Source organism: Sus scrofa, chromosome 15 (genome assembly GCF_000003025.6).
Source record: "Sus scrofa isolate TJ Tabasco breed Duroc chromosome 15, Sscrofa11.1, whole genome shotgun sequence".
NCBI lineage: Eukaryota > Metazoa > Chordata > Mammalia > Artiodactyla > Suidae > Sus > Sus scrofa.
Genome location: NC_010457.5, coordinates 132,734,758 through 132,761,212, shown reverse-complemented (window position 1 = coordinate 132,761,212; position 26,455 = coordinate 132,734,758). Strand labels below are relative to the sequence as shown.

Sequence of the window (26,455 nt, the reverse complement as noted above, 5' to 3'; positions counted from 1 at the left end):
GCGAACCTGGGGGAAAGGAAATACAGGAAGTGAGGGCCACTGTCCCCTGGCTTGCTGCCCAGGGGCACTTTTCATCTGGGGCTCTGGGGAGTGGACGGGAGGGGGACGGCCCAAGCCTGTGCATGCAGCAGGGGCGGCGCAGCATATTAGAAACCACTGCAAAATTTGCACTTTTAAGTAGGCTTCTCAAACCCTGGACTTTAAAAATATAAATAATTCCTCTCAACTTCCACCGGAACTCTTCTACCTTCGTGCTTTATCTTCCTTTCACCTCTCTTTAGTCGAAAAGTACGGACTGACACGGCCCACAGCTTCAGGCGGACTCCCACTCAGGGAGATAAAAGCATTTCTGGGCAGTGATTGTCCGTCTCTCAGCCTTCTAGCTACTCGGCCCCACTGCCTATCATGGGGAAGAGATAAGACCCGAACCCATGCAGTTTTGCATAGATGGACCACCTGAACATCTGGGCAGAGTTTTCGAAGACCAGGCCACTGGCCCACCCACACTCTGCAGCAGGTCGAAGCTGCTACCATGGATACACATCACGGGCAAGCTACCAAAGGCCACCTTAGTGTTGAAGTCACATCACAGAATGAATAAAGCCACTGCAGTCACCCAGACACAACCCAGAGAGGGGCGGGAAGCAGCCCCAGGCTCTAAGCAGCACATCTGAGGTGCACTGGGGAGAGGCAGAGAGGGTGTACTCGCCTCACATGCTTTGCCTTTGCCCCACCTGCAGTTTTCAAGGACCAGGGGCCTCAAATCCCACTTTTTCCAGCCTAGCTCCGCCCCCGAAGAACCTTCCAAGAGCCCCGAACAGCCACTTCTCACAATTTGCTGGGCAGACAGCCCTCCGTGGAGCAGGGCAGGCTTCTCCAGCTCAGGCCTCGAGGGGCTGCTTCAGGGAGGAAGCTCCTGCACGCACCCCCCCCCCCCCGGCTGGGCTCGCCTTTGGAGAGCTGCCCTCGAATCTCCCCGATGCGTCCTTCAATTCAGGTAAAGCGCTCCATCTTCTCTGAAGCAGAGTGTAGGGGTCTCCCCTTTAACACATGATGCCCAACCTGGAACTTCCTGAAGGGCCAAGGCCTGAAATGAGTTCCCCTGCCCTCCCGGCCGCCTCCTCTGAGGGCCGAGAAGGGTCCTAGGAAGGAGGCGTTTCTTATTCTCACCGTCACCACTGTCACCCCAGGAACACAGCCTTTAGGTCAGAAAGCTGCAGAGGCAAGTTGAGGAACAGAGCAAACCTAACCTTGTGTATCACACCGCCTGGGGGCACAAGGCAGCCAGCGACCACACATTGACACGCGCTGCCTGCCACCCACCAAAGTGGTATAGAACTTTCCAGCCTACCATCAGCGAGGGACTTGCAGGAGAGGGCGTCATCGAGGTCTCGAGCAGTTGATGGGTCAATGGTGAAGATGCAGTCTTTCCTAGGAAAGATCGAAGACATAATTAGCAATGCCGTGAATAATGGAAACACCACCCGCTGCAGTCCAGCTTTAAAGAAGCTAAACGGTAGGCAACGTGGAGCTAAGTTCTCTCGCGTCCCTCCGAGAAGGGCGCCTTTAACAAAACGGGAAACTGGGGAAAGACAAGTGGGGGAGGCAGCGAGGCTCCGCACTGTCTCCGAGGGTCTTTCGCTTTCCCTCTGTGGACGGGACCTGCTTCTTTCTCCTGGTTCCTGAGCTACAAGAGCTGCGAGCAGGTGGAAGTGCCGCAGCTCCCGTGAATGGCGCTTCCCAAGAAGAGGTCCCCGACGAGCTGGGCAGGTGCCTTTGGTAAATTACTCTCCAAGGGCCAGTCCCTTCTTTTGCCTCCCTCTTCCCCAGTGGCGGATGGGAACCTGCCCTCCAAGATTCTATGAGGGTGATTTCCTGCTCCTTCCCGTGTCTTGCAGAAGTGGGGTGTGCCACTAAATCATCTTGTTGGGACCGGGGGGACGGGACCCAGGGATAATTCTGCCGAAGACCTGGGGCCATGCAGTTAGCCTTGACGCAGTTCTACCTGGAAGTGGTTCTGATCAGTTCATTTCCAAGAAAGAACCGTATACGTCTCCCACGCGATACAGTGACGTGTACACACCCTATGCCGGTTTATCCTACACACCTCTCATTCTCAACCTGTGAGGCCCCAGGACCCTCTCATTTTGCTTCAGAATTTCCCAAATAACTCGCCCCACCCCCGCCCCCCACCACGCAAACACCTAAGGGCTTGGGCAGTCTGTCCTCAGCTCTCCACTCCCCCTGCCTGGTCCTCCCCGGGCACCGGCTGGAGGTCGGGTGCTCAGCAGAAGCCCCCTTCCCTCATGCAGGCTGTCTAGTCAGCCCTCCCCGCTCCACTGGACTCGCGCCAAGGTCTCCCTCCACTCCCTCGGGTGCCAAGAGTGCCCTGCCGCCACCCCCGGTCTCCGTAACACTGCTGACGGTGTGGGCCGTGCCTCGCTTTGTTCCTGAAGGCGTGTTTCCTCTGTTACACCTCTGCTCAAAACCTCCCCAAAGCCCTCCGAGGTTGCCGAGCAGCGCTGGGCGCTGGGCTGCCAAGCTCCTGGGGTTTTATCTGTCCCTTCCTCCCCATAATTCTCACTGGCCCTCTCTGGTCCTTCACACTGACTGTCGAACCACCACGACACCCTGACTCTAAAACAAGATTTCAGGACGCACTATCTGTTCAATAACAGCTTTTGGGGGAAAAAACTCCACCATGTTACATATATACACTGATTTTAAAGTATTTCAGGATTTCAAACATGTCAAAATGATAAAAAAAAAAAAAAGACTTTTAAATGGCAAGTGGATACATGTATGAGCAAACTATGGTGCATCTGTATAATGGAATGCTACTCGTCAAAAGAAAGGAACAAATTATTCATATATTCAACAACTTGGATCAATCTCAAAGCCACTGCTGGAGTTCCCATCGTGGCTCAGTGGTTAATGAATCCCACTAGGAACCATGAGGTTGTGGGTTCCATCCCTGGCCTTTCTCAGTGGGTTAAGGATCCGGTGTTGCTGTGGCTGTGGTGTGGGCCAGTAGCTACAGCTCCGAATAGACCCCTAGCCTGGGAACCTCCATATGCCGTGGGAGCAGCCCTAGAAAATCCAAAGAGACAAAAAAAAAAAAAAAAAAAAAAAGAAAGAAAGAAAAGGAAGCCACTCCCACAAACTTACATAACCTATGACTCCATTTATATGACACTCTCAAGAAGACGAAATTACATGACAGAGAGCAGATCAGCGATTTCCAGGGCCTGGGGAAGGCGTGATTATAGCGGGGTCCGTGTTCTGGGGGAGTGGTGCTCTTCTGTACCCTGACTGCGGTGGAGGCTACATGAGCCTCTATGTGTCCTAAAATTCATAGAACTGTACCACAAAGGTCAGACTGTTTATTAATTTAAAAACTAAAATTTAAATGTGATTTTTGAATCAAGGAGAGTAAAAAAAAAATTAACAGACTTGATCAATGGGCGCTAGGATTATGGATTAGTTTCTTTCCTTTATACTTGTCCATATTTTTCCAAATTTTCACTATGATTAGGTATTACTATTACAAATGGAAAAAAATGAATGCTGCAGAGAATCTCCTCCATGCAAAACTCAGATGCAAGTTATTGTTTATAAGGATGTTCAGCAATCTTGTAAGGTCCTATTGCTCAATATAGGTAATAGCTTGCAAACTATGCATGTGGTGAAACTGTATTCTCCCTGGGGAGAATACAGTTTCGAGATAAGAGGACGGAAAGGCGCATGCCACTAAGGCGGAGGAACAAGAGCATTCGGAGCACTGTCCCAGGTAGAGCCCTTCATCAGAGGCCCAGTTTCCTCGCTAAGTGTCCTGAGAAGGGGCTCATACAGCATGGGGAACACAAATGAGGGGGGGGGGGTCTCAGGATAAGAAGAAATCATTTGTTTCCCTATCTAAAAGGAGGTGTAATTACACAAGCCTGCCAGAGGAAGAGAGAAACACTGACGTCCCCTGGGAAACAAGCTCCTAAAAGGCTTTGTTCCAGCGCCACAAAGGGTGCGGCTCGCAAGTGTCTGCTGAGTGAATGAATGAATGAATGCACAGGAAGAGGCAGGAGATGAAGTTAATTCTGATCCCACGGTAATGAGCTCTGAACTGCTGAGCAGCCTGAGCTTGATTCACAAGGTCAAGAAGGACCTGTCTCAACTATATTCAATAAAACATATTTTAAAGAAGGAACTGTCTGGAGTTTCCATTGTGGCTCAGTGGAAATGTATCTGACCAGTATCCCTGAGGACGCAGGTTCGATCCCTGGCCTCGCTCAGTGGGTGAAGGATCTGGCGTTGCCGTGAGCTGTGGTGTAGGTCGCAGGTGTGGCTCGGTTCTGGCGTTGCTGTGGCTCTGGCGTAGGCCGGCGGCTACAGCTCTGACTCAACCCCTAGCCTGGGAACCTCCATGTGCTGAGGGTGTGGCCCTAAGAAAGACCAAAAATAAAAATAAAAAGGAAGGAACTGCCTGTTTTCTTGCTCCTTTTCATATTCCCTCATGAAAGCCAGCAAAAATGCATTACATATCCCAAGTACTCAATAAATGCTTGTTGAACTGAAACTGAAATGTCAGACTTGGTGGTAGGAAAGTTCTGGTCCTCCTTCAGTCATCCTACTGACAGCAAAAGAAGCCGAAAGAACACTCTGTTAGCTTGACGGGGGCCACAGTTTACTGTTTTACTTGGAGAGTTGACTGGGAAGTTAGGGTTTCTGAAAATCAAATGTGTCGGGTGTTTTGAGGCTTTCATTTCTATGAATGAATGACAACGACCACTTCGACATTTCTGTCCTTAAACTGATTCAGCCAGTATGTGACAGAGTAACGTTTTAAGGCTTCAACGATTAGTTTGCAGATGTCTTCTCTGAGAGGACCCACCCATCATTTTGAGAAAAATCTGAGACTAGTCTGTGAGCACACAAACCAAGTCTCTACTAGGCATTTTTTTTTTTTAAATCTGCGCTTAAACCAGAAACATAAAAGGCTAAATTGAACCATCTCCGAGGAATGGTTCGTAGGAAGGCATACCATCCGAACACTATTCTTGATCAGGGGTCGGCAAACTACAGCTCACAGACCGAATGGGGCCTGCCACCTGTTTCTGAATGGCCTGCAAGTTAAGAATGGTTTTTACCTTTCGAAATGATTGAAAAAAATCAAAGGGAAAATATTACTTCATGACACATGAACATGACGTGACATTCAAATTTCGGTACACATAAACGAAGCTTTCTTGGAAGGCAGTCGTGCTTTCTGGACCCAGGGGCAGGGGTTGAGGAACAGAAAGTATGCTGATCCCTGTTTTACATCAGTGTTCTCCACTCTCCTGAATAAGTGTTTTAATTTTTTTAAAAGGTCCTAAGTCATTTGGTAAATGCCCAGCCAATGTTTTAATTGCAGGACTTCTCAGAGCCTTCAGCATGCTGGTATCGTGTAGTTCTTGCCAGACTCATTTGATCTTGGCACTTTTTTGTGGCAGAGACTCAGGAGAGTCCCCCTGAGAGGTGATACACTGCACTGAAACACCTGCACAAGCATCCAGTAGAGTCTTTGTCCACATGGGGCCTTGCTACCATGCCTACCCCACAGGAGTCCAGTAAAAGGGCTATGCTCTTTGCTGCAGGGAGGCTGATAAGGGCCTAGCTCATGTGATCACTTGGTGCCCCTTTCACGAGTACATACAGAACAAGTTCACGCAGTGCAAGGACTCACCCCGCTCCTGAGCAAAGAGTTTGTTTGGACCTTACACACATGTGGATTTTATCCTTTAAGTTTCCTTCTTTGCTTTGGCCGCTAGGAAACTCAGAAAAATATTTGTGACTTGTTTCAAGAGGGTCTTATTTGTAGTTTGAACTTTGTATACTAACCTTTATCCTGGGTGTGCCTAATTTTCCTACTCATATATTCTTTTTGCCCTGTAGCCTGATTTTTAAAAGGTTCACTGCAATATATGTATATCTGCAAGGTGCCTTAAATCTTTTCTTTTTTTTTTAAAGCAGGGTATAAAACACACACACACACATATATTGAGAGGTTACATCATTTCAGAATCATGTGTTGAGGGGATGCTGGAAGAAAAAGAGACATTCGGTACAGCCTACTAAAAGAACCCACTTCTAGACTGAGTAAAACTCAAGAGAGCTCCCAACAAGTATTTGCACTCTAGCAATGGACTCCAAACTTGCTCTCTCACTATGGAAAATTGGGAGAAGGAAGGGAACAGTGAGTGACCCCGACAGACCCCAGTCCTCAGGGCTGAGAGCCAGTGATTTCATCTGTTGTCATCACTACAATTATGAACTGGCCACAATGCGGAGCATGAGGGCTCCTTCTGGTTGTGGCCACAGCGGCTGGGAGCTGCTGGCCTCAGCACTTGGGAGCCCGGCCCCGTGGGGGCGGTGCTCCACGCAGCTGTTACACTCTGTTAACATGCTTGGGATTTTACTGGCTCCTTTTCTGGAAGGCTCTGGTCTCACAACCTGCAGGGAGCAGCCTGGCCTGCCAGCTTTCAGAACCTGTGAGACCAAATATTTGAAGAGTTCCGCAACAACGGTTAGAAAGAAGCTAACCCTGACCCACAGCAAAGGAAGTGCCAGGTTGGGGAGGAAAAGACTTGAGGCTCCCGTTCATGAGGCTGCAGAACTGCAATTCAGAGCAGCGTTATGTAACCCAAATTTCTGAAGGCACGTGACTGCAGGGCTTAGTAGAACTTTTTAAAGTGACAGACAACGTCTAAGACTGTTTTACTCAAAGCCACTGGTCCCGGAAGAGAACACACGAAGGGTAACGAAAAGCCTTCTGTAATCCCTTAAGACCTGGCCTAGAACACCAGGAAATCACAACAGCAAAGAAAGAGCTGTTCCTCTGTCACTCACACCCTCTTCCTCTCCTCTGACCTCGCGGCCTCTTCCTCCTCCAGGCACCAGCGTTGCTACCTCCTTGCAGCTGGAAGCAGCTGTCTAGGCTCCACAGCAGCATTTACTCACCACGTGGTCACCATTTACCTCACTGGACTCTGGCCATGGCCCCCACCACATCACAGAAATTGCTCTCCCCAAGGTCGTGGCTGCTGCCAGACTCATCATCTTAAAGCAGGCGGCTGGTCCAAAACCTTCATCAACTCCTTACTGAGTAAAATGGAACGTCAGCTTAGAACGCAAAGCCTTTCATGCTGTGGCCCCAGGAGGTACTTTTCTAGCAGGTGGCACACTCCCTACGTGTACCTTATGTGCCAAACTTTTCTCTGCACCCTCTGGTCCCTGAACCATGGTTTGTGCTCTTCGTAACATTAAGACATTTACGCCACCCATCTCCAATGGCTGAGGCCGACCGGCTTTTAAAGGCTGGCCTGCAACACCATCTCTGTTCCAGGGAACCTTTGTGGCTCCAGAGAGTGAAGCCGCCTCTCCCCGCCGCTGCTCTGCTCTGCTCATGACTACAACCTGTCCTTCTCCAAGGACACTGGCCACTGGCCCTGGCATGTTGGTGGTGCTGATGGACACATCTTATCACGGGGACAAGGCGGGGAGCGCCTCGGGGTCTGGCTCTGACACTGACCTCTCTGGGTATCTCTTCCAGCCCCCTGAAGGCACACGGAATGAGTAGCTGATGGACAAGTGAAGGGAAAAAGGACCAAGGGGCGCTCTGCAGCACTTTTCCATTCAAGTTTACCACTGTGTCTTGGGAAATACATTTAGGATTAGAACTCATGACCTCCTGGCGTCCAATCCTGTGGTCACACCACAGTGTTATTGTTTCCAAGGGTGAACTTTTCTGTCTTCGTCCCATCTTCTTTTCTCATAAAACAGTGTTTTACAAACTGCGGTTCAGGGACCATTTCCAGACTAACAAAATTTATAGAGGCCCTCTTCTGTCCGTGACTCTGGGTCTGTCTCCTTGCTAGCAAGCAATTCTGGAGACAAGGATCTGGGTCAGTGATGGTGAATGGGTGAAAAAGGACGGAAAAAAATTTAAGAAATAACCTTACGAGGATAAAGACTAACAAATTTGACTCTTTTAGATGAGATGGTATCAAAGTTTACGTAGAAATCAGAATATTTTACATTAAACCAGAGCAAGAAACTTAACTAAAGAGCTGGAGCCCTCAACCGGGGGAATGTGTGTCCATAAGGACCCCGTGCAGAGAGTCCAGCCAGATGGGTGCTGGGGCGAACCAGTCAGGTCAGATGCCGGACTCATCCGAGCTTCCATTTCCCGTGGACTTTCTCAGGGATGGGCCGACCTCTCCTCTTGCAGGCAAAGGGAGCTGGGAGCAATATTCAGACCCAGCCCCTTCAGTGCAGCACGGCTGGACCTTTGATGTTTTCTGATGGCAGCTGTGGGTATGTTAATACTCTTTCACTCGGTTCTACTGCCACAACAGAGGCTCAGAAGTCTGGTACAAGCCACACATTTTTCAGAACAGAAAAAGACCAAGGTCTATTTAAAGCAGACCGAGATCTTGGTCCATCCGTCCCTCCACCTCCTCCAGTGATGAAATGACACCTATGAGGCCACAGAGTGAAGAGAAAGAAATGATGCAATGCTCTGGGAAGGGTTTTTTTTGTTTGTTTTTTTTTTTTTTTTTTTTTTGTCTTTTTATCTTTTTGTCTTTTTCTAGGGCCACACCCACGGCATATGGAGGTTCCCAGGCTAGGGGTCTAATCAGAGCTGTAGCTGCCGGCCTACACCACAGCCACAGCAACACAAGATCCAAGCCGCATCTGCCGACCTACACCACAGCTCATGGCAACACCAGCTCCTTCGTAACCCACTAAGCAAGGTAAGGGATCAAACCCACGACCTCACAATTCCTAGTCAGATTCGTTAACCACTGAGCCATGACAGGAACTCCTGGGCAGGTTCTTTTCACCCATCTAGGGCTTCTTCATCGAGGGGCCACAGAAGGTCTGCCTCAAGCTTTAGTAAAATTCTAGGCTAAGTGAATGTAGTCATTAAGTTCCTTTCCAAAGGGCTATATAAGGTGAGAACAAAATCAAATGACTAAACTGTCTCCCTTGTTCTCTTGGTTTACTTACTCACTGAGCCGCTTTTTGTACTTCAAAAAACAATATCCTGGAGCAGAGGCCAGGGGACAAGTCTGGCCTAGCATCCTGGGAGCCAGAGACCACGGCATGGGCCAGGAAAGCCATGCCTTAAACTCAGAGAGTATGTTAACATGAACTCTCTTCCCCTCGATTTTCATTTTGAAAAACGGTAAACTTTTAGGGAAGTTTAAAGGAGAGTGAAATTAACATCCCTCTCCATCTCATCAAGAGTCACCACATGTCAACTCTGTCACAGCTGCTATCTCCTCCCCGTCCCGCCCTTCAGAGACCTAGCTTTTATTTTCTATGTCTGAACTACTGAAAATGATGTTGCCGAGATCATGACATCTGAGCCTGCCATGCTTCTGCATGTGCTTTCATTTTCTTTTCTTTCTTTTTTTTTGTCTTTTTGCCTTTTCTAGGGCTGCTCCCATGGCATATGGAGGTTCCCAGGCCAGGGGTTGAGTCAGAGCTGTAGCCACCGGCCTACACTAGAGCCACAGCAATGCAGGATCCGAGCCGCATCTGCGACCTACACCACAGCTCATAGGCAATGCCGGATCCTTAACCCACTGAGCAAGGCCAGGGATCGAACCTGCAACCTCACGGTTCCTAGTCGGATTCATTAACCACTGTACCACAATGGGAACTCCTGCATGTGCTTTCTAAGAATAAAGGCATGCTTCTACACAACCACGACACTGTCCCCACAGTTAAGAAGATTGATAATAATTCCCTATAGCCAAGTTACGGATCATATTTAAATATCTTCCCCAACTGAAGTCTCCTTAGCTTTTGTTTGCCTCCTGGTCTAGGCTCTAATAAAGAGTTACACGGTATTTGGTGGTCATGTTTCTGTAGTCTGTTCAGTGTACAATCCATCTATCTTCTCTTTTAAAAATATAACGCCACTTTTTTTTTTTTTTTTTTTTTTTTTTTTGGAAGCATCCAGGCCTGTTGTCTCGCAGAATGTCTCACGCTCTGGATTTATCAGCTTGTTTCCTCATGGAAGGAGGAAGGGCGGTAGGGACAGAAATAAATCAAATGTGGCAAAATTAATCTTCTTTGCGTTTCCTATAAACGGAAAGTTAGGTCTTAAGTCTTGACCAGATCGGAGTGAACGCTTGCCTTGGACACTTCAAAGGCGACAGTGTGCACGTCGTAGTGCTTTCCTGTCAGAAGGCACAAGCGTCGGGTTGCCAGATTTGATTTGTGAAGTTGCTAGTAGCCAGATCTTTCTATTTTAAGGCTGTCTTTTATTCTTTAAAATTAATATGTAATCTGTGGAATAACACTGTTAGATCAGGTGAGTGTCCCGTTCTCAAAAAAACCTTTCAACCAGGGCCTTTAGCGTCCACTGATGATTTTTGCCTGAATCAATCACGACTCTGAAAGTTGTAAAGTGGTGCTTTTCTAATCCTGTAATGATGTCTACATTTATTAGTTGACTCTCTTTTGTCAAGATCTTTTCTTGCTCTGCCCCCAACTCTTTTGTTTTTGCTTTCTTTTTGAGCATCCTTACAGATGCACTGACTCAAAAAAAAAAAAAAATCAAATGCATTATAATACATTACCATTATCATCTTCCTGATACTCAAATGTTGATGGGGGCCCTTTCGAGTGACGCCCCCGGCCTCATGGCGTGTCCGCGTAAGTTTTTGAGCACTTCTAGGCTTTTCGGCAGAGTAAATGTTTCGAGCTCACCGTACACATTTCCTGCTGCAGACTAGTAACCACCATATCCCCAAGGAGCCCAGGTTTCCTCAGGTGAGGAATGAACTGTATTTAGAAGCCAGGACAGGGTACTAGATTCCTATGCCCCTTACTACTGAAGTGTCACTGCTTCTAAGCCCTTTTAGTGGGCCGAATTAGAAAATATTGAGCTAAATCATATGAAATTGTTGGTATTTGACGACCTGTAGCCTAAAACTGGCAGTACTAGGTTGAACCTAGTACACCACTTAAAGTCATGAGTTCACACTGACACCTGCAACTGAACTCTAATACTACGGAGTTCTTGCTCATCGTCTCCCTCTCTATATTTGTATTTTTACTCTCCCAGGAAGAACCTCAGCTCTCAATGGCTTTAATACTCAAAATAGTTTCAGAATTATAATCCCAGTATCCATTAGCAGTAAAGCATCTATCAAGCTTAAGACTTCTCTGGAGTTTAATCCTTAGAATACAGTCACTACGGATGCACGAAATGCTCAAAAGCACCGAGCCCCGAAGTTACTTGAATTAACCTTTTCTTCGCTGTGTGATGATGCTCCACTTTTGATAAACATTACGACCATCTGTTACTGTCTTATTCAGTTTTAGAGATTTTGCTTTTACTTCCTTTTAGATATAAGTTTATCATTGAATATTTAAAACACTTAGGTGACTCGAAAGTTAAAGTATACTCAACGGAGTTTTACTCTCATCTCTATCCTTCTACCTTATCCCTACACCCTAGAAACCACCTTCTGGTTTATCTGTTTTTGCGTGTTTCTGCTTTTCTTTTTGCTATACATTTTCTTCTTGTTTTCTCTTCTTTCTTACACAAATAGTTGAATATGAGAAATTCTCTTTTGCAACTTCCTTTTTCACTTCGCAATAAATTCTGGAAATTCCTCCATTATCAGTGTAGAATTACAGAATTCAGAGAATTGGAAGTTTCTTAGAGTTCGCCCTAGTCCAAATCTTATCCCCCAAACGTCTCCAAACCAAAATCAATCAAACGAATCAACCCATGTCTTGAATCCTTAGGATGGAGGGGGGCGGAGCCACCGGCTCATTAGGCGGCCATTCAATTTCAGAGAGGAACCTTACTCTTAGAAAGTTCCTTCATACGCTGAATTGAAATCTGATTCTGAGAAACTTCTTAACTCAGTCCTTTGTAGCCACAAAGAATTAGCTGCTCCCTGTTTTTGCCATGCAGCCCTGCAAATATTATTCATGGGCAGTTACTGCTCTGGGTGTATGCGACATAGTTGAGAACAAACAAAGAGTCCTACCCACTTATCGCCTATTGAGGGAGAAGATAGAAACTAAACAAGCGTGATAGTCAAGTGCTGTGGAGGAAAAAACAAACGAAAAACACCACAGAATAGAGCACGGGGGTTGGAAGTGCTGGTTACAATTATGAAAAGGACGGGCCTATTATACGACTATTGCAAGATGAAGCTACTTGAAGCTAACTTGAAGGAGGCGAGCGTTGAGCCACAGGCACGTGGGGGAAGACGGGCAAAAGCGGGCAAAAGGAAGAGCAAGCGCGAAGGCCCAGAATCCCCGGGCACAACTCAAGAGAGTTTCTACGGAGAGCACAGATGGTGTGGCCTCTGCACCCTTTTCCTTTCTGCCCAAGGAGTCCTAAATCTGGGCTTGCGGGTGTTCAGAAGGCAGCTCTGCATGGCTGAGGGGACAAGGAGCCGCCACCGAGCCCCACGGGGTCCAGAAAGTCTTTCTACCTGAAGCTCTCTCTGAACGTCTCTCTTTCTTCTCTTACCTCTGTGGGAAGGTGTTCCTATAAGTCGTATTTAAAATACCAGATTGGGGTTACGTTAAAACAGACTGTAGGAACACTGACGGATACAAAACAAGTTTTAAAATCAGACAAAATGAAGCAGCAGTAAGCTTCCAGGAAATGCGCCCACAGAGGGACCAAACATCTAAGGCCCTGAATACAGAGTTAAGGGTTCAGGCATCAAGAGTTGTACCCGACGTGCAAAATCTTCACTTCAATAGATGGGAAATCTTGCTCTAATTAAAAACACTTTTCCCCCCCCTCTGTGTCCTAGAACTCATCTCTTGAGAGGATAGACTTATAATACTGGTGGGTATACTTCTTTATTCTCATTTTATGGATGGGGAAACTGAGGCTCAGAGAGATTAAGTTACTTGCCCAAGGTCACAGGACTGCAGAAATTGATTTAGTGGGGACAGGAATTCAAGAGAAGGTATTAAAAGAAGTTATTTAGACCAAGAGGTTTGACCTCAAGTGGAAGCTGACATCTCTTCTGGTTACTCTTAGTTTCCAGACTTTATCTTAAGATTTAAACACCCCAGAAGCATTTTGGCTAACGTAATACTTACCCCAAATGTCTTTCAGAGAAAGTTTCTCTATGGTTGACTAAGTTGACTATGACTGCATTTTGAGGTCCCAAATCCAAAGCTGACAACTTTCCACCCTCAACCTGAACATCCACAGCAGACGAGTTCTGACATCAAGTTTACTTAAAATTCCTTAGTATGTTAGAGAAAGTCAAGTCCCAAGTGCTTTCTTTTTTGAAAGGGTATCCAAAAGTAGGAAAAAGGAGCTCTAAAAGGAACATGAATAGATATATTTTCACTTAGAAATACTGCACTTTTAAATTTGCTTTGAAGTTTCCAGAAGAGACCTAGTTAAGATATTACAATAAAACAGAAATTATAACCACATTTTAACATTAAGACTTATTTTATCGGGCAGATTTTATCACAGACTTAAACCCAACGGTAAAGGGCAGTATTTAACAGATTTAAATTCTCATGGACAGAATTAAGAATAGTCACAAAGTCAAGGAATGAACTATGTCTAGACATCTCTCCTAGATTTCTCTTGGAGGAACAGTATTTTTTTCTCCTCATCTTTTGAATTCCCAAGCTAGGAATGCAGAACCTGCTGTTGAAAGGATCATCATCCTTAATTCTCAATCCATTTATCAGGCTAAATGCAAATGTGAGTGTGAATACATTTCCCCAGCCCCGGAGCTCCAAAGAGCCTTCTCAGGGAACATGCTGAGCTAACTGGGGAAGGGTTAAGCTACCCCTATTTTTCAGATCTGAGAACAGTTGTTCCGATATGAGAAGAATCATGACAATGGTGCCTGCTCCCTTCTATAAAAGCTATACACATTTTTTGCACAACTGTATGATTGTTATGGCAACCATAAAAATGGAACTATCATTCTTCAAATTACACACTACCCATACTGGATTACCTACACACATTTGTTCTTCTGCATTACCCAGAATTTCTTTTCAGAAAGTGCTATGTCTGTCCTATAGACGTTGAGGAGCAAGATAAAGTGGCCTCTTTCAAAGCGAGAGTCCGTAACAATGAATCTTTCAAAGGCCTAGTTCTTCAAGGATTCTAGGGCTTCCCTGTCAAGCCTTTTAATCCTACGGTCACTAGGAGGCCTCAAAATATTTCCCTTGGGAGGCAAGGGAACTGCTTGGAAAATGTATTCCCCAAATGATTGTTTTTTTATTAAGAGCGTGATTAAAGCACCATGAATGAGCCTCAACAGGCCTTGCATAGTTCTGCAAAGTACTGAGAACACTTACTAGAGTCTCCGGTTAGTGAGGTGAGAGACCTGCTTAAGAAACACATACAGGCATTTTAATTAAACTTAATGCTGAAAATAACAGCAATGTGAATATATCCAAAAAATGTCAAAATAAATGTCAGCTATATTACCAGATGACCTGGGGCTTTCATTACTTTGGCCAACTTCAGCAGAACTTTGTCACTTTTAACCTAAAAGGGTGGGCATTCATTCTTCTCTTTAATGGGAAAAGCAAAATCTAGTCTTGCATATCTTTTAAATATTAACTTGGGGCCAAAATTGTTTCCTTGTTCACAGAGCTGATTCTATTTAAAAGGAAAAAAAAAAGCAGCTTGGTAATGACTTCCTGGATGATTTTAATAGTAAATACTTAGATTTTAGACGAAAACATTTTCATAATTACTGTTTGCTCGAGAGTGTCCAAATAAGACACTGAAATCCATCTAGTTTTCCTTTCTCAAAAAAAAAAAGAAAAAAGAAAAAAGAAAGAAAGAAAGAAAGAAAGAAAAAGAAAACAGGAGTTCCCATCATGGCTCAGTGGGTAACAAACCTGGCTAGGATCCATGAGGATACAGGCTTGATCCCCGGCCTTGATCAGTGGGTTAAAGATCCAGCGTTGCCGTGAGCTGTGGTGTAGGTGGCAGATGCGGCTGGGATTTGGCATTGCTGTGGCTGTGGCATAGGCCGGCGGCTACAGCTCCAATTCAACCCCTAGCCTGGGAACCTCCATATGCTGTGGATGCAGCCCTAAAAAGACCAAAAAAAAAAAAAAAAAAAAAAAAAAAGGAAGAAGAAGAAAACAAAAAACACCCAACCAAGTCTCCCTATGGGGTGGGAGGACAAGCCAAGCTCTAATAGCAGCACCCCTAGTTACAGGGAGGGCTCTACTCTAGTTACAAGAAGCGCTCGCTTGGCCACAGTGTGGAGGAGAGCACGAGGTGCTACTTCTCTGCTCTCACCCCACCTTCAGGAGAGGAGGGAGCCCCAAGTGACCCCAGATGACCTCATCCACAGTTTGAACCTCTTCCTGCCGTTTCGGATTCAAGTCACCTAGCGTATTCCCTCCATCTCAGCCCAATCCCCATCATGCAATCTTCACCACGCCTTGGACAGGCCCTAAATTTATAACCCGGCCTGGCTTCCTGCTGAAACAGCTCCCCAGCTGGACTGCAGTCTCCTCTCCTGCTCTCCCACCTTTCAGCATCTTCCACATTTGACTACCAGGATAAAGTTCCTAAAACACAGCGTTAGATTCCATTCCTTTCTCAAAATCTTCACTGGTTTCCAGCTATCTTGACATTACAGTTCTCAGCTGAGCATTCAACAGTCTCCACGATCTGGCTTCAAACCACCTTTCTGATCCCACCTAAGATGACTTATCTTTATTACCACAAGGCCTTAGTAAGTCAGCTCTACTGACTGATTTAGTGATTCGTGTAGATCTATCACCTCTTCTTCTAGAGTGTATTCTCTTTGAGGGAAAGGACTATTTCTTTCAATTATGTATTTTTCAGTTTCAACAATACCTACTTCAGGGTCTTGCAAATAACAGAGACAACAATTATTTACTGAATCGAATCTTTACCTGGGCTCTCTCAACTCTAACCATTGGAAAAAAGGCTAGTACTCCTTCACCAAGAGTACTAGCCAGCTGTGAGAGTAGAACTCACATGGCAGAGGCCGCATTGGGAGCTCTGGCTATAGCCTGGGAACACAGCCCTAGAGAACCAACGTCCTTCGGATTACGACTATACTGTCACGAAAGATGAAAAGGGGCTGCTGAAAGAAGGTAAAAGGGAATAGTGGTTTTTTGTTTTATTTTTTTAGGGCCACACCCATGGCATATGGAAGTTCGCAGGCTAGGGGCTGAATTGGAGCTACAGCTGCCAGCCTACACCACAGTCACAGTAACACCAGGTCCGAGCTGTGTCTGCGACCTACACCACAGCTCACAGCAACGCCGGATCCTTAACTCACTGAGTGAGGCCAGGGATCGAATCCGTATCCTCATGGATACTAGTTGGGTTGTTACCGCCGACCCATGAAGGGAACGCCAAAGGGAACAGAATTTGAAGGCAGAAAGTTGGTTGAGATTTTTACTCTACATATGCCTTAAACATCTTGTTGATGAGGCAATGAGTCTTAATGCTCCATCGGAAAGAAAGAAGGGGCAATATTTTTACCACGTGTAGTGTACACTAAGCACACTCCAAGCATTACACCTATTATATTTAATCCCTGCCACAACCTCATGAGCAATATAGTAACTGCACATTCCTTTTAACCTGCAAAGAAAGAAAGGCTCAGAGAATGTAAGTAACTTGCCCAAGAATACACGTCTGGTAAGCGGCAGAGTAAGTGATGAGTCAAGCCAAATTTGTCTTTAAAACCTACATTCCAGTATTTCACCTCTGTGATATCAGAGTCATTTCAAATTTTCAAACTCCTGGGACAGAAATATCATCAGTGACACCACGCCTAGGCAGGAGGGAAGAGCTGTGGTGGAAGGTCACCTCTTTTGATACTCCCTTTCCCAAACCAACATGCCACCCAAAGAGCCTGATGCTCAGCCTGGAATTTGGAATTAGGACAGAGAACGGGAGAGGGAGAGGAAGAGGAAGGCACGGGAGGGCAGAAGACGGAGAGAGAAATCAGGCTCCCTCCGGGGACTGTGGTAGCTCTTAGCAGCCATCCTACTGGGGAGGAGGAAAGACCAGAGGCTTGTGTGAGTGAGGGAAGCAGATGTGCAGAGCACATGGGAGGCAAAGATGAAGAAAGAAACCTTTCTGGGTTTCCTGCCCCACTTAAGTCCCTGGTTCCCTGCCCTTGGATTCTGGGAGTCACCACAGGATCCTTCAAACAAATTCTCCTTTCTGCTTAAGTGAGCTCCAGTGGTTTCTGTTATTTGGGACCAAAAAAGTCTTAATTAACGCAACAGCTGTGGAAAGTTTCCTAGAATGGCTAACTTGTCATGGCTTTCTCTGATGCCTTCCCGCTAACGAGCCATGACGGGACTTCGAGTCGAGGCTTCCACTCTGCCCACTCCTGGGGGCGCCAGGTGTTGGGACGCAGTGGGAGGGCACCGTGGACCATCAACGTGAAGTTTCTACTTCAAAAAAAAAAAAGATTTTTAAAAAGACTGCTTTTGTAATTCAAATGACACAAAGTACAATGCTACAACATTTCTGGCCAGTAGGGATCTGAAGAAAGCTCGGCCTCCTCCTCTCTGGTTACGGGGGAGGGGAAGTGCGTGGTGTTTTCGACTGATCTGGTGCTTGTGATTGATTTGTTAAAATGTTTATCAAGGGTGTGGGTTTAAATGAGAGACACATGGAGATCGTGGCTAAGCCTTCTGAGATGCTGCCCCCGCAGCCACGTGACCGTGGGTGAGCGACGGCGCTCATCTGAGCTGCAGTTCCCTCATCTGTAACATTGGGATATTTGTTATTTGTTTCATCGGGTTGTTTTAATGATTAAATAAGGGAATATCTAAGTATAAAATAATAAAACATACGAAGACATAAAATGGTATAAAAGGTACACGCAATAAATTAGATGTCTTGGTACATGTGCATTTGTCCCATGAACAACAAAGCTAAACGAAAACTTCAAACTTCTACATGTGTTCATTTGTTCTGTCCTGGCCACTTCTGGCTGAATATTAATGGAGATGGTCTATCACTCGGGAACTAATACCTCCCTTGATGTGTCCTCGGTGCATGTCAAGCCCCACGGCAGAGGCGACAGGAAAGGGACTCCCAGCGGGTGCCCGCTCTGTGCCCAGCACTGTCTCAGCTCTGACAGACAGCTAAGATTATGCTAGTGATTCAGTATTTTCAAAGGAACTCTATTTCAAAAAGAAACGATTAAATATGGCTATAGAAAAGGATAATTGAACACACATTTAAAGTATTATTATGCTTGTGGGAACACTCCTATCCTAGGAATTCTAATTACATCTGTAAGACCACAGGAGAACTGTTTAAACAATCACAATTTGAAACTCTCGATTCCCCACATACAAACTTTGGTATAATTCCACTAGGTTACCTCGCAGGCAAAGATTATACGACAACTTTGCATTTGCACACTATGAGTAAACGTATGTAACAAAACCAATTTTTTTTTAATCACACATATAATAGGACTTCTGGGCCCCACAGTGTCTTCCTCTGAAAGTTACAAAGGGACTCCATAACTTATTCACATAATGCCACAACTGCTCAAAAGGGTTTTGGAATTCTTTAAGAACTACTTTCTAAGCCAATTCATGAGCTTCACAAGAAAATCAGTTTTACTGCTTTATAATTATACTTTATTTTTTTTGAAGATGTATTATCCAGCCTGATCACCTACCTGATTTACCACTCTTGGCTCTAAACTGACTTGGCTGTTTCCAAAAATCAAATGCACTCTCAAAAGATGAAGATTTGCCATTGTTGAAAATGTGCCTTAGGCTCTGAAGGCAATTTCCGAAGAGGAGTCCAAAAATGTGTACAGCTCCTTACCCACCGCCTGCCAGCGAGCTCAAATCCTCCTCATTCGCAAAAACATCTTCAGGACCCTGCTTCTGTCAAGCTCCCTCTCACCGCCTCGGGCACAGCAAAGCTCCTCGAAAGGGATGTTTGTACTTAGTGTTACCACTTTCTCACGTCCCTTCCACCCGTCGGCAGACTGCAATCTGCCTTGGCTCTCTGTGCGCCACTGAGACAACTCATGAGATAGTCAAAAGACAAGGAAAAGGACTTGAGGTCTAAAGGCAGTGACTTCTATTCCAGAGCTCAGGGCAGCTCCCCCTTGCTTGGAACTTGTCACCAAATGTGCCTTTTCCTTTTCTTCAGTTCTTCTGACATCCTCCTTTCTGTTGCCTGCTTCCCAGCTTTTCCTAAGAAGCCTCCACCGTGTACACATCGGGGCTCTTCACAGTCCATCTCTGGTCCTGCTTTTCAGACTGTGTGTGCACTAGGTACCTTCATTCGACGACTACTTCGCACACCGAAACAGGTATCTGTAACCCGACTTCTCTCCTGAGGGCCAGGCTTGTTTTCCTTTCTCCCTCTTGGATGTTTCCTTTTGGCATGCTAGGAACTTAATATCCAAATCTGACTCATCTTTCCCCATCCAAACATTCTGTTCTTGCCCTCTAACTCACAATCTCAGACGTCCCTGACCTTCATCTTGGCCTAAAGTTACTGACATAAGTTCAAGGGCCATACAGACACATCCCTACGAAGAGATATTCTCAAAGGATATCGGTAACAGTGTTAGTTGTTTTTCCTTCTTCTTTAAATAATGCTAAGGCAAAAGCCTTCAGAAATCCTATTCATCCCTCATGACCAGGTTCAAAGATTACCTGGCTTTAAAGCGTCCTAGTACAAAATTAATTACTTTCTTATCTGTGTTCAACTGGTGCCTCTTGTAAAAAACTTTTATTTTGAGATAATTGTTGGTTAATATACAGTGGTAAGAAATAATAGAAAAATGCTATCTACTTTCTACCTGATCGCCAATGGGAAAATCTTACAAAATTATAGTAAAATACAAGGATATTCACACTGGTAAGATACACTGATCTGATTTAGATTTCCCATTCTTACTTGTATTCATGAAGAGTTCCTTAAGTTATCACATTCGTAGCTTCACATAAGCCCCACTTCAATCAAGACACTGAACTCTGCCATCATCTCTCAAGGATTCTTCAAGTTGTCTTTTTTCTTTTTTTTTTTTTTTTTTTGACTGTGCCTGCAGCAGGCAGAAGTTCCCGAGCCAGAGATCAAACTTGTACCACAGCAGTGATCCAAGCCACAGCAGTGACAATGCCAGATCCTTAAACCACGAAGCCACCAGGGAACTATGAGACCTTTCCTCTTTTTAATGTAAGCATTTAGAGCTATAAATTTCCTCTCAACACTGCTTTAGCTAGATCTCATGTATTTTTGATATGTTAAGCTTTCATTTTCATTTAGTTTTAAGTAGTTTTAAAAAATTTCCTTTGAGACCTACTCTTTGACCAATGGGTTATTTAGAAGTGTGCTGTTTTTCCAAGGCCTAGAGATTCTCCTGTTGCCCTCCTGTCATGGATTTCTCGTTTATTTCTATGTGGTTAACGAACACACTCTGCATAATTTCATTTCCTTTACACTTGCTGAGGTTTTGTTTAACGACTCAAGATATGGCCCATCCTGGCAAGTACTCCATCGTGCCAATGAAAACGGTATTCTGCTATTGCGGGGTGGAGTGTTTTGTATGTATATCTCAGTCTATTGGTTGATTGTATTGTTCAGATTTTCTGTATCAACACTGATTCTCCGAGGAAGGCGTTTAGGTACCCAGATATAATTGTGGATGTATTTCTCCCGTCAGCCCTATCAGGTTTTGCCTCATGTAATCTGAGACTCTAGCAGTTGGGTGCATATACATTTAAGACTATTATGTCTTCTCAGTGAAAAGTCCTTTTAACATTATGCAATGTTTCTTTTTGAAACTGTGGGCTTGTCTTTGGCCAAATTTAGGAGGCTTTCAGCCATTGTTTCTTTGATACTTTTCGAAGTCTCATTCACTCTCTCCTCTCATTTTGGGACTCCAGTGATAAAAAATGCTAGCTCTTTTGTTATTATCCTATAAGTTCTTTTGCTCCGACTAGGTAATCCTGTTGATCTGTCTTCAAGTTCACTAATTCTATCCTGTCATCTCTGACCTATTAGTGAACTCTGGATAGGTTTCTATTTTAGTGATGATACTTTTCATTTCAATATTTTCCACTTGGTTCTTTTAAAAAAATTTTATTTTATTGGGATTTTCTATTTTTTCTTTTTTTTTTCTGGTCTTTTGTCTTTTTGGGGCCACACCCACAGCAATGGAGGTTCCCAGGCTAGGGGTCCAATCAGAGCTGTTGCTGCCAGCCTATGCCAAAGCCACAGCAATGCCTGACCCAAGCCGAGTCTGCGACCTACACCACAGCTCACGGCAATGCCGGATCCTTAACCCACTGAGTGAGGCCAGGAATTAAACTCTCAACCTCATGGTTCCTAGTCAGATTCGCTTCCGCTGTGCCACAAGGGGACTCCCAACTTTCTCACGTTTTAAGAGAATTCATAATTATTTGTTAAAGCACTTTCATAAAGATGGCTTTAAAATCCTTGTCAGATAATCACAAAATCTGATTCATCTTGATGCTGGTGTCCACAACATCTCATTCAATTGGCAATTTTCCTGGTTCTTGGTACGATGGGTGACTTTCAACTGAATCCTAGACATTTTAGATATTACATTATGAGACTCTGGATCCTATTTCATTTTTTGTTTGTTTGTTTGTTTGTCTTAGTAAGCAGTCCTCTACAGAGGTGCAGTGCAGGGGCCAGCTTTGCACGTTCATCTTCCAGCTGGTCCCGTTGCTACCAACCCGGCAAAAGTGAAGCACTGACTCACAATGCCTCATTATAGATCGCAGATAGCAGTTCAGCTCTCCTTTCAACCCTGCTGACATCCTCCCAGTGAAAGATGGGCACCAATTCACACTGTCTCACTGCCTCCAAGCATGGGTATAAGCGTAGCTCCTTCACTAAGCTCCACTGCCACCAGGAAGAGGGAAAGCTAAAGTCTGATACATACTGCTTTGTCACTGAGTTTGGTGACAGAAGCTTAAATCCCTGTAGACACTAGGTGAGGGAAAGAGCTGAGTGCTAACTCTCTCTCCCCTACCACTTTGTTTTTGCTGGTAGGAGGCAGAGGCTAAGCTTTACTGGGTTACACTGACACCGGAGAGGTATGTTGTGGTGTTCAGTCCTGACCCATCAAGCCTCTTTGCTGCCAGGTAGAGATGGAGGCCCGCCTCACCACTGGAACCTGCTGGTACTACTCTCATGGGACAACTGGAAAACGGGCTGCTTTTGCAGGATGAAGGGGGGAAAATAAGCTACACTCTCAGTTCTACCAGTACTACCCGTGCAGATGAAAGAGAACACGGTCTGCCTCCACTGGACGGGAAACAGGGTCAGCGCCCTCCTTGGCCCCACTGACACTATCCTGACGGGGAAACTGCAGCATGCCTGCTTCCGTGGAGCAGCAGAAGGAGGAATGGTTCCTTACTTAGTTCTACTGACACTACCCTGGCAGGGTAACTGGAGAACCACCAACCGCTTCTGCTGTGCAGGGGATGGAAAGTGGCTCCGTGCTCAGATCTGCAGACACCTCCCAAAGTAAGGATCAGAGTGTCCCCTGCACGTGGCAGACAGGATGGAAGATTCAGTCACTGCATGGCTCCACAGACATTACCAGATGTGGGGGATTGGAGCACCGCTGCTTGATTCCACGAGATAGAATGCCGGTGTGTACAATATTAACATCTTGCTCAGCTCCACTGAGAACCTGTGTGTGTGTGTGTGTGTGTGTGTGTGTGTGTGTGTGTGTCTTTTTCACTGGCATTTCGCTAGGATGTGGTGAGTACTGACAAAAAGGTTTTCTGCTGTTAGACCACCCTTTTCGTGGTCTTTTGGATAGAGGAGAAAGGTCTGTCTCAGAGATGATTTCGCCTGTGCTTTTTGGCCATTCCACGTTGGCAACCTTTTAGGATATATAAGACACAATAAGGAAATGAGGGGATCACCGGCTCATTGCTTCTCAAACCCCAAGAACCTGAGGCCAATCCACCTTCTTTTCCCTTCCCCACATTTCAGAATCTTCCTCTGTTTATTTGCTGTGTTACATCTACATTTTTAGTTGTAAGAAGGAGAGGCCAGGAAGAAGAGGTGTACTCCATCTTTTTCAGAAACAGAAGTTATTCCTCATTTTATTATAGTAATTTTAACCTTCTATTCTTTCGTGTGAAAATTAGGTAGGAAAACATCTTAGGAAGCAACCTCTTTGAAGGCACTGGACTGTGTTTTATCTATATTCTCTTTCCTACAAATATCGAAGAGAAGCAGGAATGAATCTCAACACTTGCTTAAAAACACATGTTACACTGAATACATCTACACATATTCTGCAAACTTCTAAATAAAACTTTGTCTTTTTCCTTTTTCTTCCTTCTTTTTCCTACACACATTTATTTATATACAAGATTTATTACATACCAAATACTGAGTTAGCTTCTAGAAATAGACAAATAGGATCTAGCCCTTGTTTTTGAAGATTTTGCTTCTGACTCGGAAGTCCGAGTCACTTACCGGTAAGTTAGAATACATGGCAAGTGCAATAACATAGGTATAAATAAATGGCCAAGGGAAAGAAGAGTGAGGCATTACTAATTTTTCCAGAGTGAGAAGGCAAAAGCTTCACAGTAGTTAAGATGGGCCCTGAAAAACAGGTAAGTACAGTACAGGGCACCGGCAAGATAAAGAATTAGCATAGAGTAAAACTGTTAGGGAAAAGAGGCAGGGTTAAATGTAGAATAAGACACTGCGTAGGAAGCTAAGAAATGTATTCCCCTCTTTTCCTGTTACCAATACAGCTCAGCTGATAATTTCACTGCATTGATATGATGCCAAGCCACCCAACATTTCTTAATCTTATGACTTGCCCAGATTATTATTTACTTCTCATGGGTCTTATTTTCAAATTCCATCTTACTTTCCCCTCTCTCTGTTATCTTCTATGGGGTTTTCTTTCTCTGCCCAAACTTTCTCCTGGAAGTGGTCTTCTTTTGGTTCCAACCCTGGTATTAAAAAGTGAAGAGGAGTCCCCGTCGTGGCTGTGCTGTTAAAAAACCCAGCTAGTATCCACGAGGATACAGGTTTGATCCCTGGCCTTGCTCAGTGGGTTAAGGATCTGGCGTTGCCGTGAGCTGTGGTGTAGGTCACAGACATGGCTCAGATCCCTAGTTGCTGTGGCTGTGGTATAGGCCGAAGACTACAGCTCTAATTGGACCCCTAGCCTGGGAACCTCCATATGCCACAGGTGCAGCCCTAAAAAGACAAAACAAAACAAAAAAAAAGTGAAGAGACTTGAGAGTGACATCAGTGGGACTGGCAGAACATGGGCGTCTGAAAAGCCACTACTCCATGTAAGTGTTAATAACATTGGCAAAATTGTTAAAATCAACTTTTTTATAACTCTGGAAAATTAACCAATGGCTTGTAAAATTTGATGTAAAATTATTCAAGAGAAATGGCTGAATTTCAATTAGAACAGTGGGCTTTGTAAGGTTTTTATTTGCCTTAGTCCCATGTCTCTCCCCACCCCATCCCCACCCCACCTCTGCAGTAGCCTTGAAAACCAACACCCTTCTAATTAGGGTTTAAGCTGGAAGCCTAAAGCAAAACAGGTTTAGAAGCTCTCCAAAATCTTCATTCCCTGAGGGACTGTCATTACTAGAGCTGTCTGGCAGTTTCCTGAAAAACCCTATTGACATTATTTTGACCAGACTCACACTTTGCAAAAAGTCTTATAGCCCCAGGGGTGCTTGTCAGAAACAATCTGCAGCAATTATTTAACATCACAGATTTCTGAGATAGTGATTAACAGTTGGGGAACCAGCAGCTAACCAAAAAAAAAATAAAGCTAGGGGGAAAGATGTCCACAGAGGGATTTGAAAAGGGCTGACATACTCCTGGGGATTGAGACAGCCACACACATGCATAAGGCTATGAACATGCACAAGAGAGACCAATAAGGCCTCAAGTGCTCACCTCTGGCTGACCCTGAAGCTCTGCATAGGCAGGAAGCGAAGACTAAGGCAGAGGTGTAAAGTGAATGTCTGAGCATTGAAAGTAAGCCCCAACACATGCACAGAGGCTCTCAGCAAAGGCTGGGAGACTACTGGTCTCAAGCATTTAAGAGAATCTTTGTCCATTCATTAGCTGACCACTAAACTAGCAAAGCAGAAACTTCAGTGATTTCACACAACAAAGAAAACAGACTCTATAGAATCAGTTCAGTGGAGTCACAAAGGGCAACAAAAATGGCAACAACAACAAATCTTACAGGAGTCGGGGAAGTGATCTGATTTTCAAAGTTTCCACATTATACTATTTAAAATGCAATAGATATAGGTATAGTCTAATGACAAAGATATATCATTCAAGCAGTAATAAAAAGTTACTGTTGGAGGTGGAGTAGCTAAACTAACAGCAAAATAGATTAAGATAAAAGCGTTACTAGAGACCAAAAGGACACTTTATAATGATAATAGGGTCAATCTATCCAGAAGATTTAACAGTTATAAACAGATATGCACCAATAACAAATATATGAAGCAAAAACTGGTCGAAGTGAAGGAAGAAATAGACAATTCAAGCATAATAGCTGGAGACTTCAATAACCGACTTTCAATAACAGATAAAACAAATTATACAGAAGATCAACAAGGAAAGAGAAGGCATGAATAATACTATCAACCAACTAGATTTAACAGACATCTTTAGAACACCCCATCTAACAACAGCAGAATGCATATTCTTTTCAAGTGTACAAGAAACATTCTCCAGGCCAAAGACAAGTTTCTATAAATGTCAAAAGTTTGAAATCACACAGTATATTCTCCATCCAAAACAGAGTGAAATTAAAAAATAATAATTTACACTTGTGAATACCTATATAAACAGTAAAAAGATCTGAACTCAGTAACCTAAACTTCTACCTTAAAAAAACCAGTAAAAAAAAGAAGAGCAAACTAAACTCAAGCAAGCAAGGAAAGAAAGAAAAAAAGATTGGAGTAGAAACAGAAGAAATAGAGAGTAAATAAATGTGACAAAAGAAACAAATCCAAAAGTTGGTTATGTGAAAAGATCAACAAAGTTGACAAACCTTTAGCTGATCCAGAAAAAAAGAAAATTCAAATTACTAAACTCACAGAGTTCCTGCTGTGGCTCAGAAGGTTAAAAACCTGACTAGCATCTATGAGGATGTGAATTCAATCCCTGGCCTTGCTCAATGGGTTAAGGATCTGGTGTTGCCATGAGCTATGGTGTAGGTTGCAGATGCAGCTCAGATCCTGCACTGCTGTGGCTGTGCTGGAGGCCTGCAGCTGCAGGTCCAATTTGACCCCTAGCCTGGGAACCTCTGTATGCCACAGGTGCAGCCCTGAAAAAAAGACAAAAAAAAATTTACTAAACTCACAAAGAAAGATTATACATTACTATTAACATTAC

At 44.6% G+C, this 26,455-nt stretch overlaps 1 protein-coding gene across 6 annotated transcripts in view; it reads right to left on the bottom strand.

Moving 5' to 3' along the window:
* The window catches only part of DIS3L2 (DIS3 like 3'-5' exoribonuclease 2), a 362,160-nt gene that overhangs the window by 141,731 nt on the left and 193,974 nt on the right, over window positions 1-26,455 (bottom strand). For all 6 annotated transcript variants that reach the window (XM_021074517.1, XM_021074521.1, XM_021074518.1 and 3 more), the window contains 1 exon segment: window positions 1,352-1,431. In XM_021074517.1, coding sequence (XP_020930176.1) covers window positions 1,352-1,431 — 80 coding nt within the window.